At 39.5% G+C, this 12,086-nt stretch overlaps 1 protein-coding gene across 1 annotated transcript in view; it reads right to left on the reverse strand.

The window, feature by feature from the left end:
* Positions 1 to 3,049: 3,049 nt before the first annotated feature.
* QSER1 (glutamine and serine rich 1) overlaps positions 3,050 to 12,086 on the reverse strand; it is a 72,203-nt gene continuing 63,166 nt past the window's right edge. The window contains exons 11-13 of the mRNA XM_056135885.1: positions 8,759 to 8,911; positions 6,344 to 6,439; positions 3,050 to 4,713 (exon numbers count right to left, since the gene is read on the reverse strand). Coding sequence (XP_055991860.1) covers positions 4,573 to 4,713; positions 6,344 to 6,439; positions 8,759 to 8,911 — 390 coding nt within the window. The 3' untranslated portion in view covers positions 3,050 to 4,572. The remainder of the gene's footprint in view (positions 4,714 to 6,343; positions 6,440 to 8,758; positions 8,912 to 12,086) is intronic.

Below are 12,086 nucleotides of genomic sequence, written 5' to 3' on the forward strand. Positions count from 1 at the left end.
ACTTCTCCGCATCTATCCCCAAAATACAAGAACATTAATTACAACATTATAATAAGATATGGAAACAATACAAATGTCAGTGACAAATCAATAGATAAAGACATTGTGATATACATACACACAATGGAACACTAAGTAATGCTAAGAGAAAATAAAATCTTGCAGTTCATGGCAACTTGGATGGAGCTGGAGGACACCCTGTCAAGTGAAATAAGTCAGAAGTACATAAAACTTGATCTCACTCACTTGTGGCATAAAAAGGAAAAAAAGGAAACACTATCAAAAGGAGACAAATCCTAGACCTCTGACTGCAGAATCTGCATCATTAAGCAGTGGAGGAGAGGGATGAGGGGAGTCGGGAGGGAAAGGACTTGCCTGAGGTGACATGGGACAGTGAAGGGGAGGGGATCTGGGCACTTCACTGGTATTGAAGGCATTTTGCACATTAAGTTCATGAAAGTTAACAGTATTGAGATAATGTTACCTAAACTTAAAAATAGAATTAAAGTTACAGAATTTAAAAGCATTTTCAAACCATGTAAAATGACAAAACTTACAGTACCTATATATATATTATTATTAAATATTATCAATAATGCTGACTTAATCATTTGAGAAAATGAGACATGGGGCCTACACCATTTGTACCTAAGGTTCTACAAACATGATGTATGTTGTGTTAGGAATCTACATCATGATGTTGTTGGATAACACAATTCTTAAAAAATGAAAACAGAAACCAAACCCCAAAACATTATGCTTTTGTTGTTTAAAATTTTTTTTCTCATTTTAATGATCTGAGTTAGTAACAAACAAATATACAAAATTGTCTTTCACATTTCCATACATTGTGTTATGGACCACTTAAAACTCTGAACTACAAATGCAAGTTTCTTTGTATCCTTAATTTCAATTATTTTCACTTATAAAGGTGATTTGTGAAAACACGCATTTGTGAACATAGATATCAAGGATGCACATGTAAGTTTATGCACAACCAATAGTGTACATTGTTCACTATCACATTTGTGTACATTTGTGCAGTTACATATGAAAAGCAATGGACAAAGTCACAGCTATTCTGGAATATTTCAAACTACTTGAAAAACATTTTTTGAGAAACAGAAGTATGGTTTAAAACAAAAGCTGCATCCTGTAAATGCAATAAAATCCACAATGCTCATATCTGAAGCAACCTTTGGGGATTAAAGTGACTCAACAGCCTTCCAACTGCACCGATTTATGAATGTATCTTCAAAGTCATTGGTTGGATAGATAAGAGCTACTTAATTAAAATAAATATATATTAAAATAAAAGTGAGACCTTTTTTTAAAAGAAAATCTTTGTTTTGGGGCCACACCCAGTAATGCTCAGGGATCACTCTTGGGAGGGTGGGTCATAAGGGTGCCAGTGATCGAGCCTGGGTAAGCCATCTGCAAAGCCAAGGGCCTTACCCAAGGTCGTATCTCACCAGTCCTCGTTAGATTTTAAAACAAGAAGGATTTGAAAACAATATTGGATGAGTCATCTGTGTCTTTTTCTCTGGCTGGTTTTGGGTCGGGTCATACCCTGAGCAGTGCTCAGGAACCACTTCCAGTGCTTTAAAAGAAATTTAAAGACATTTAAGGCCATTTTAAGCATAGACTTTTCCCATTTTACTAATGTTCTCTACTTGACAATGTAATATTACAAAAACAGGCAATTTCTATAGTTGACTTCTAACTCAGATTTGTGATGTCATTTGAGGATCAACTTAAATACAAACTGGGTTATCATGCAAGAAGGAACAAGGAGGCTGCTTCTCCCACCACTTAACTGAACAAGAAATTAACACCAATGAAAATTTTTTTTCTATTAGTTCCAGGTATTTGCAGGAGGGCATGTTGAACCTGACTTAAAAATGTCTTTTTTTTTAGGTTGTGGCAATATGCTTTTTCTTTCTTTTTATTTTGGGTTCCACCTGGCGATGCTCAGGGGTTACTCCTGGCTCTGCACTGAGAAATTACTCCTGGCAGTCCTCAACGGATGATATGGGATGCTGGGGGTAGAACCTGGCTCAGTCATGTGCAAGGCAAATGCCCTATCTGCTGGCCCTGATTGTGGTATTATGTGCTTTACCTTTTTAACTGTAGCTACACCTTTAAATTATTACTGTATTATAAATTTTGAAGACCAGACAAGGAATGTGAATGTTAGTCAGCTAAGTATTTACTCAAGTTCATAAAAAAGGATTAATTTTCAGCTTTCAAGACGAACCTTACTTTTCTCTAAAGCCAAAGTTCGAAATGCGATGTGTCAAATAAGGTTTGACACAATATTTCTTCTCTAGAAACATCGCAGACTTGGCTTCTGATATTATGAAAATACTAGTTTGGCCAAAATAAGTACAACTGCAAACAATAAGAGGGTAATAGTAGTTGGAAAGAAAATGATTATTTTGTACAGATTAACTTTCGGGACACACTTACTTTTTGTAGACCTTTTCATGAAGAGAATAAAGCTAGTGAGTTTGAAAATATACTTCGACATCTACCCAAATACAAGCTGGCTTTCAGAAATATTTAAACCATCCATTATTCAGGAAAGTAAGCTGGGAAGCAATATAAAAACATATACTTCAAATAGTCCATTAAGAGATAACAGTGATCACTCTTAGCTTTGGAAAGAAACCAATTTCGTCCATAGTTGATCACAGAAAGAAATATGGCTGCTTCTTATTCTTACCCACTTAGCAAAATTAATGTCAAGAATCTAATTAAGTTACTTTTACCTATAAAAAAAACTTGCCTCAGCAAGGTTTTAAAAAGTAGCTTTTAGAATTGAAAACATTTAATCCTTGAGAGAAACTGCTATTATCGAGTATCTTGTCTGAGACAAGGATTATTTGATTAGGATTATTGCTTTTAATAAGATAACCATCATAAATAAATATGTAAGCTTAACTCAAATACTAATTTTTACTAAATGCAACAGTCTTTTATTCGCAAATCAAGTCTAAAGTTACCTTCAATTTGCTTTTGCCAGCCTAAGTATAAGAAGATTCAAAGTCAAGACAATATCAAAGTCTACACAAGCACCTCTTATTTGGGCAATCAGCAGTAACACTGCTTTCTTGATAGGATTTAAGGCACTAAATGGTGTTAAAAGAAAGAAACATGTGATGATTAACAATTTCTTTAGAATCCAAAAAAGGAAATCTTATAGAAGGACACTAGTAAAACTTTTTCTCAAACAAATAAGGCATCCTGTTGGCAAACACAAATAAAACACAAGGTCATGTTGAACCTAATACATTCACTGTCTCAGCTAATCTACTTGAAATACTAACTACGAACTAAAGAAAGCTACAATAGCATGTTATAGAGGTCTGAAAGGCACCAAAAGGAGAGGTCTGCCACTTCCAGTTCTAAGAATCAGGTGGTTGTGTTTTACACTGCATGTAGTCTGATTATGAATATTATTTCTGTCACAGGAAAATGTGCCTAGACTCTTATTTTAACAAACCAGTCAATCAAGTGCTAGTTCAATGAGAAATTGACTTTTATGAATTAGAAAATCAATGCAGTGTCTAACACAGCCCGTTTATAAAGCTACACTAATTCTGGTACTGAACGTATATTCTGGATAACACTGAAGCAAGTCTGTTTAAACAACAACAAAAAGGTTACCTCAAGATAGAAGTCAACAGAAATTCAATATATAACAAAATAAGATTTACTGAAAATAATAAAAGTATAGTAGAAAATACAAACATAATTATAACCACAATATTTCTTGTGAAAAATACAACTACCAGTGAAATAAAAAGTACAAGTGAAAAATTTTCCAAAGGAAAAACAGTATAAAGGAAAATACTTTTCTTTGAGATAGGTAAAATAGTATGTCATTGTTTTTTTAATCACAATATAATTTGATATAAAAAGCAGTCATATAATTGCACCAAGATCCATATCCAGTTTCCTGAACATGTTAAGAGTAAAAGGAGTTCATAAAGCAGAATGCAGTTTCTGAATTTTATATTTTAAATTGATGATATTCTCATACAGAATGTCACATAACACCAGATCCCTTTACATATTATACAACACGTTCGCATGTGTGGCCAGACATGATACAAACATACACTTTCTGTCACCTCTCTTTCATTCTGGTGTTTCGTCAGACAGGGAAAACAGAAAACCAAACCAAACCAAACAAATACAAAAACAAAGTTACTTAAGTGTTATCTCTCTAGCAATAAAGAACAATTATATTTAGTGCATGCTTCATCATTTGTCACAAAAACATTTCTGAAAATAAAACTCAGTTCCCCGATGATTTACAAAATAGAAAAATCATTCATTCGGATAAAAATGTGGTTGGGATTTAGGTCCACTTCCGAAGGAGTGACTTCCTTGGCAGCACCACTGTCCTTTAGCAGAGGTCACGATGCAAATTTCATGATCAAAGCAGGTGCGCCTGCAGGAGACTATGCTGAACATCGATTATCTGCGGCCCTAGGCCCTCTCTAACCACCCCACGTGGCCTTGTTATTAGTGCTATCTCAAGTAGGTGGGATTTTTGCGGAAATGTTAGGAACATTTCTGCTGTACGTGATTTAGGAGTTCTCCAAATTTTTCAAAAAGGTCTTCTACCCATTTTACATTTTTCATACAAAGTTGAACAATTTCTTCCTGTCCTAAATCTTCATTTTTTTTCTGCACAGAAGAAATCTAAAATAAAAAAGAATTGCCACATTAGCTTACACGTATGACTTTATAAACTCTTTGCAAGGACTTATTTAAATCCCGATGGAAGATTAATTCACCTATATTTGTCATTTAAAAGCAATTCCATCTACGGAAGGACCAACAAAGCAAGGACATAGTGTCCAACAGTGACAAAAAAATCCAAAACACAACACCTACATCTGCGTATAGGTTTGGTTACTGAAGAGGTAAGAGAAGAAGCTTGAAGGATGTAATGGTCAGTGGAGGAGGGGTGCTGGCACTTTGGTGGTGGACATGGTAACGCTGACTCCTAAAATACATGAACATTTACATTCTGGGGGGCGGGAGCAATAGTACAATGGGCAGGGTGTCTGTCCTGCACATGGCTGACCCAGCATCCCCAGCATTGCCAGGAGTAATTCCTAACTGCAGAGGCAGGAGTAACACCTGAGCAGCACAGGATGATGCCCCCAAACAACAAAAGACCAACCTCCCCACCCAAAAACAAACCAAAAAACATTTACATTCTGGTAAACTTATTACCTCAACAAAAATATTTAAAATTTAAAATTACAAGGGCTGAAGCGATAATCCAGTGGGTAGGGTGCTTGCCTCGATTGTGGCCGACCCAGGTTCGATGCCTGACATCCCATATGGTCCCCTGAGTACTACCAGGAGTAGTAGAGTCAGAAGTAACCCTTGAGCATCGCTGGGTATGACCCCCAAAATAAAAACAAAAACTTTTAAAATTTCAGCCATAGAAAATAACTAAAGTAAAATGATTAAAGTCTAGCTATGAATTTTGGCTTCTGGAGATAAGAAAAGACAAAAATGGCCCAAGCTTTCCCCATGTTTTTCAACTGTATTAAAAGCTAAATGACAAATTTGGGGGGTCAATTATGCACTTAGAGCGCTGTAAGAATAGTCCACATATTTTGCATGACTTTTTTCCACTTTTACTAGAGGTAACATTTCATAAACATCTTTCTGTATCACATCACTACAAATACATCAGATAAATCTTTAAGCCAATTCACCCCTTTTTAACTAAAAAACTGACAGCAGAGGTCAAAAAAGGGCAGTATTATCTATAACCTGTTTATCGCTATTGACCTTGGAGGATATTAATACTTATTCTCAAGCCACAAAATGGTAAGCTCTTCTATGTAATTTGTGAGCAACTTCAAATAGGCTACTTGAAAGTTAAAATTAAACTTGAACTATCATTTCTATCATGCCTGGGTATAAACCTCTTATTTCTCTACAATTAAGTGGGATCAAGTCATTATGGTGATATGAAAGACAGTGAATTTTCAAGAACAGTGGCTAAAGTAAACTAAAGGAGGATCATTATGTCTTATGGAGAACATTCAGTTAAGTAACACTGATTGCAGTAATGTGAAGTGAGTACTAACGCATTAAAAACATCACTTAGAGCTCTCCCACCAGAGGTGTGAGCTTCAAAGTTCATTAAATGAGACACACAACAATAAATCTCATCATTCTTTATATATTATAGACACATTGAAAAAAATAAATCTCTTTAAACATTTTAAAAAAAAGAGTATAGCTACAGTATCCCTAAACTCTGCAAAACCATACGTTACTATTGAAAAGAAGTCTAAATTATTACCTCATCTTTACATATAAGATAAACATGATATTTATAATGATGGAGTGAATGATACAAAGAATACAACTGTATTTTCTCTGGATCAACAGCAAACTCCTATAAAAAGAAAAAAAAAGACCTCATATATATTTGATCACAGATACAATGTTATTTTTCTTAGAACATTTGATCTTGGAATGTTTTTCTGTAGGGGGACTAGGGGTAGCTTCCCAACTGTTACTTGGGAGGCCTGGGGGCACCAGTGAGGATTCTCAGTGAAGCAGACCTGTGATTCAATGCTGGGATCCAAGAATGTAGAGCTACTCACGTTCTGGATGCTAGGAACAGCCAGGTCATCTCAGCAGTGCTGAGGATTAGGGGGCCACCTGGTGGTGGTAGGGATCAAACTCAGGTTGTACAAAGCACTGTTCTCCCATTGTTCATCGATTTGCTCGAGCGGGCCCAGGAACATCTCCATCATGAGACCTGTTGTTACTGTGTTTGGCATATTGAATACGTCATGGGTAGCTTTCTAGGCTTTGCCGTGCAGGCGAGATACTCTCGGTAGCTTGCCGGGCTCTCTAAGAGGGGTGGAGGAATTGAACCGATCTGAGTTTGATTCCTCCGCCCCTCTCAGAGAGCCCGGCAAGCTACCGAGAGTATCTTGATGTCTGGACACTACATGGTTCCGAGCACCTCTGGGCTTTTGACGCCTCCCAAACAAACAATACTTTCTTTTTCTTTTGTTTCTTTAAATTCTTTTGGTTTTTGATCCCCTGGTGGTACTCAGGGGACCATATGGGTACTGTGAATCAAATCCATGTTGGCTCCACTGTACGGTTCCATCTCTCCAACCCCTCAAAAAAATTTATTGAAAAAAAATGAATGAATCTTAATAACAACAACAACAACAACAACAACAACAACAACAACAACAACGCATTACAATACCGACATTGGCTATTTAGTCTTACACTAATGATACATTACTGGATTGGTCTTACAAAACATTTCTGCAACAAATAAAGGCATATATTCTTACGTATTTCTTCGTGGGGACATCACACCCAGCAATGCTCAGAGTTTATTCCTAGTTCTCCACTCAGGAATCACTCCTGGCAATGCTTGGGGAATCATATGAGATGCCAGAGATTGAACCTGGGTCAGCTGTATGCAAAAGCAAACACTACCTACTGTACTACTGCTCCAGCCCCTATATTCTTATGTATTTATGAATGAGTTTCCACAGGATATAATCTTGAGGTAGAATTGATGTTGTTAAACTGTTTCTGAAAAAGCAGTAACTCAAACTATATTTGAAAATGAAGAAATTTCAATATTGAATTTGTCTTTATTTTGGGATCAGACCCAGTGGTACTCAGGCCTTACACTTGGCGAAGCATCTGTGGATCACTCCTAGACAGACCTGGGGGAACATATGTAGTGCTGGACAAGGAAACCAGGTCAGCTACATGCAAGGCAAGTGTCTTACCCACTATACTATCTCTCAGGCCCCTGAACTCTCTTGTTTTGGGGTGGGCAACACTTTCCAATGCCCAGGGGATCCGACCTGTTACTACACTGGAAGTGTTTGCGGTATTTCTCCTCATGGTGCTCAGGGGGGACCATGTAATGGCTGGGCTCAAACCTGGACATCCAGCAAGTAAAGCATACGCTCCAGTCTTTTGAGCTATCTTTCTGGCCCCCCCTAAAGTTGAGCATTTTGAAGCTATGGAACCCCTGTGAATTCTTTTTATGGGATGTGGGCAGGTTAACTTATCTGTTATGCATCTGCAGCCAATGTCAAAATTAACTATATGAGCATATTTGGTGTGTGTTGTGTAGAATGTAGCTCACTGACAGAACACTTAGTGTTTTGCATTTTTAGCCTGTGTTTGATCTCTGGCATTGCCCTGCCCCTTTAATAAAAAAAAAAAAAACCCTCTTTAACTAAAGTCTATATATATAAGCATGAAACAACTTTAAGTAAGGCTACAAAGAAAATTAAATAAAAATTTAATTTATATAATTATGTCATATTAATGTCATACTGTGCTAGGTGGGCTGGAGCGAGAGCACAGCGGATAGGGCGTTTGCCTTGCACACGGTTGACCTGGGTTGGATTCCTCTGTCCCTCTCGGAGAGCCTAGCAAGCTACTGAGAGTATCTTGCCCGCATGGCAAAGCCTGGCAAGCTCCCCGTGACGTAGTCAATATGCCCAACACAGTAACAACAAGTCTCACAATGGAGACATTACTGGGTCCACTCAAGCAAATCGATGAACAACGGGAGGACAGTGCTACAGTGCTAGGCACTGATTTAAAAATAAAACCAAGCCCAAGTCCTTGAATCAGAGCTGTTCATTTTTGCCTGGGAAGATTTCACATTTGGCAACAACAGTAAAAGACATGATTCCATTAATTAAAATACACCTACCTGTGTAGATTTAGAGGTTGTCTTAGAAGTTCTTAGAGTTTTCTTATTATAAGCTTTGCCATTCATTTTGATTTTAGAAATAGCTGATCCCCCACTTTTTGCCTTAGAGTCTCGAGTAATTATCGTTAATTCAGGAAAGCTTTCCAAAGCATTCTTAAAAAAAAAAAGACATCAAGGGAAAAATCAATCTTAATTGCTATTCTTCAAACATAAAAATAAACACATACACACAAATACATGTGAGGGATATTTACAGTGTACTAAATACAAGATTAACAAAGTAATAATAATTAGAACATTATTCGTGTTGGAACAAAAACAGGCACCTAGACCAATGGAATAGAGTTCAGAAATGAACTAAAAGGCACATATAGACATCTAACCTATGATAAAGGAGCTAAGATCGTGTAATGGAAAAAGGAAAACCTCTTCAACAAATGGTGCTGGGAAAATTGGACATACACAGGTTTGAAGCTAAAATGCTCAAATTCTGTAAGCCAATGCTAAATCAATTATAAAAAAAAAAACTAAGTAGACTCTAAACTGGAAACAACAGTCAAGGACAATGAAAGGAGAAAACTTTGGTATTTTGGGAGGAGGGGCCACGGCCAGCAGTGCTTAAGCCTTACTCCCCACTGAGTTCTGGGATCGCTTCTGGCTATCATGGGGGTGCTGAGGTAGAAATGGGGTTGTTCGTGAGCAAGGTGAGCATCTACCCATGGGACAACCTTCTAAAGAGCTAAGATGCAATAGATGACTTGAGGTAAAGAAATGCTGAGGAAAATATTATCATCGATTTCAAAGGGTTCACGTGGGGAGGGCCAGAGTGACAGTATAGTGGATAGGGTGCTTGTTTTGAATGCGGCCAACCTGAGTTCGATCCTGAGCACTCAATATAGTCCCTCTAGTGCCTTCAGAAGTGATCCCTGAACAGGACGCCAGGAGTTAAGATCCTAGCATCACTGAGTATGGCCCCAACAAAAAAAAATAAGTTAAAAAAGTAAATTCTAAAAATAACAACAGCAAAACGCCACCCCCCTCCAAAAAACAAAGATCTGAGAGAGTGGATGGAGTCCAAAGGTGAGCACATGTTTTACATGCATACCGACACACACACAAAGCTTTTCTTGAATCTTAAAATTACCCAGATAATGTTGAGAAATGGTGCTAATTATTTCCAAAGAGAATAGAACATATTTTAAGTATCTATTTGTAATAGTTTACATTAAGCCATTCTTTGGTTTTGGTCTGGTTTCTGGTGACACCTGGTGGTGTCAAGATAAATGAACAGGTTGTGTGTGTGTGAATAAATCAGTAAGGAAAGAAAATTTTGATCACTGCACCAAGAAAAAGCTAACTCACTATTTCAGGGATATACCAAAGCCTTCTCTATGTGTACTAGATGCACTGCACCCACCACTACGGTCTCAGTGCCATCCTACCCAACCCACCCATCCCACCCAACACCCTTTCCCTCTAGAAATCACCAGAGTAATACTGATCCTAATTATAGGAAAAATTGTGAAAGTTTGAAGAGGTTTGAAAGTAAAAAAAAGGCAGTTTAAAGGGATGACACATTTGGAAATCACTAGGTAGATGAATTTTAATACCGGAAATTGAATTTAGAGAAAAAAAAGATGACTGACACAAAGAATTCACATGATAAAAAGACAAGGTAAACAGACTAATAAAAACAAATTTCTATTGGGCAAAAATTCTATAAAATGAGAATTACTCCTGTGAGGCGAGTGCATCAGCAGCCTGATGGTGACGTCAGACTTCCAGATACCCCAAAACTGCTACTATGCCTTTGGTAAGACCCCAAAAACTTGGGGCAAAGTTTACCAAGAGAGTCAGTCACTGTCACTGTCCTGTCCTCCCGTTGTTCATCGATTTTCTCGAGCGGGCCCAGTAACGTCTCCATTGGAGACTTTGTTGTTACTATGTTTGGCATATCGAATACATCACGGGTAGCTTGCCAGGCTCTGCTGTGTGGGCGAGATACTCTCGGTAGCTTTCCGGGCTCTCCGAGAGGGGTGGAGGAATCGAACTCGAGTCGGCCATGTTGGCTGCGTGCAAGGCAAACGCCCTACCGCTGTGCTACCAAGAAAGTAAACAGCCAAAAGTTAGGTATGTGGGAGACACACCCACAAACCACCTTCGGCTCAGCAATATAATTGGAGGCAAGGCCTCTCTGGTTCCTGATCAAACTGCTTAACGGTCATGATCCCAGAGACTCATAGACAAATCTCAGAACCCAGTAGCTTTTGGCAGAGATGCATCCGGTCCCCGCAATGGGTTACCAGCGCTGGACCACCCCAGAGGGAAAAGGGTGTTGTCCCTCTGCCTGCTCCCTCTTGGCGGCTCAGTGGCCACCATCTTCCAGAGGCCATTGGACAGACAGGTTTGGGCCCGCAGTGACGAGACACAAGGGGCCTCATGGGATGGGGGTGGAGCCGGTCCTTTCCTCTCCACCCTAATGAGACTCTGAGTCGCCACCCACCAATGGCCTCTCTGGCTGCTGATCAAGCTGCTTAATGGCCATAGTCCCAGAGACTCGGAAACAAATCTTGGAACCCAGCAGCTTTTGGCAGAAATACGTTCAGTCCCTGCAGTAGGTTACCATGCCAGGACACCCCAGGTGGGAATAGGTTTCATGCCTTGGCCTGTTCTCCTGGCGGCTCAGTGGCTGCCATCCTCCAGAGGCCATTGGACGGTCAGGTTTGGGTCTGCAGTGATGAGACACGCAGGTCCTCATGAGATGGGGGGTAGAGCCGGCCCTTTCCTCCCCATCCCAATGAGACCCCAAGGCGCCACCCACGAATGGCCTCTCTGGCTCCTAATCAAGCTGCTTTATGGCCATGACCCAAGAGACTCAGAAACAAATCTCGGAACCCAGCAGCTTTTGGCAGAAATGCGTCCAGTCCCTGCAGTAGGTTACCAGCGCCAGGCCACCCCAGGGGGTAAAGGGTGCTGTCCCTCCACCTGCTCCCCCACTTGGCGGCTTGTGACTGCCATCCTCCAGAGGCCATTGGACAGTCAGGTTTGGGCCCGCAGTGATGAGACACACGGGGCCTCATGGGATGGGGGTGGAGCTGGCCCTTTCCTCTCCACCCCCAGCAAGATCCTGAGTTGCCGCCCATGCACGGCCTCTCTGGATCCTGATCAAGCTGCTTAACGGCCATGATCCAAGAGACTCAGGAACAAATCTCGGAACCCAGCAGGTTTTGGCAGAAATCCCTCCAGATTTAATTGTTAAAATTTCGAATTCCAAAATTGTGTGGCCATTACTGCGGCTGTGTGGCATCGTATGTCATTCATAACCAGC

The sequence above is a fragment of the Sorex fumeus genome, unplaced genomic scaffold (genome assembly GCF_029834395.1).
Source record: "Sorex fumeus unplaced genomic scaffold, SorFum_2.1 ptg000007l, whole genome shotgun sequence".
In the NCBI taxonomy this organism is placed as follows: domain Eukaryota; kingdom Metazoa; phylum Chordata; class Mammalia; order Eulipotyphla; family Soricidae; genus Sorex; species Sorex fumeus.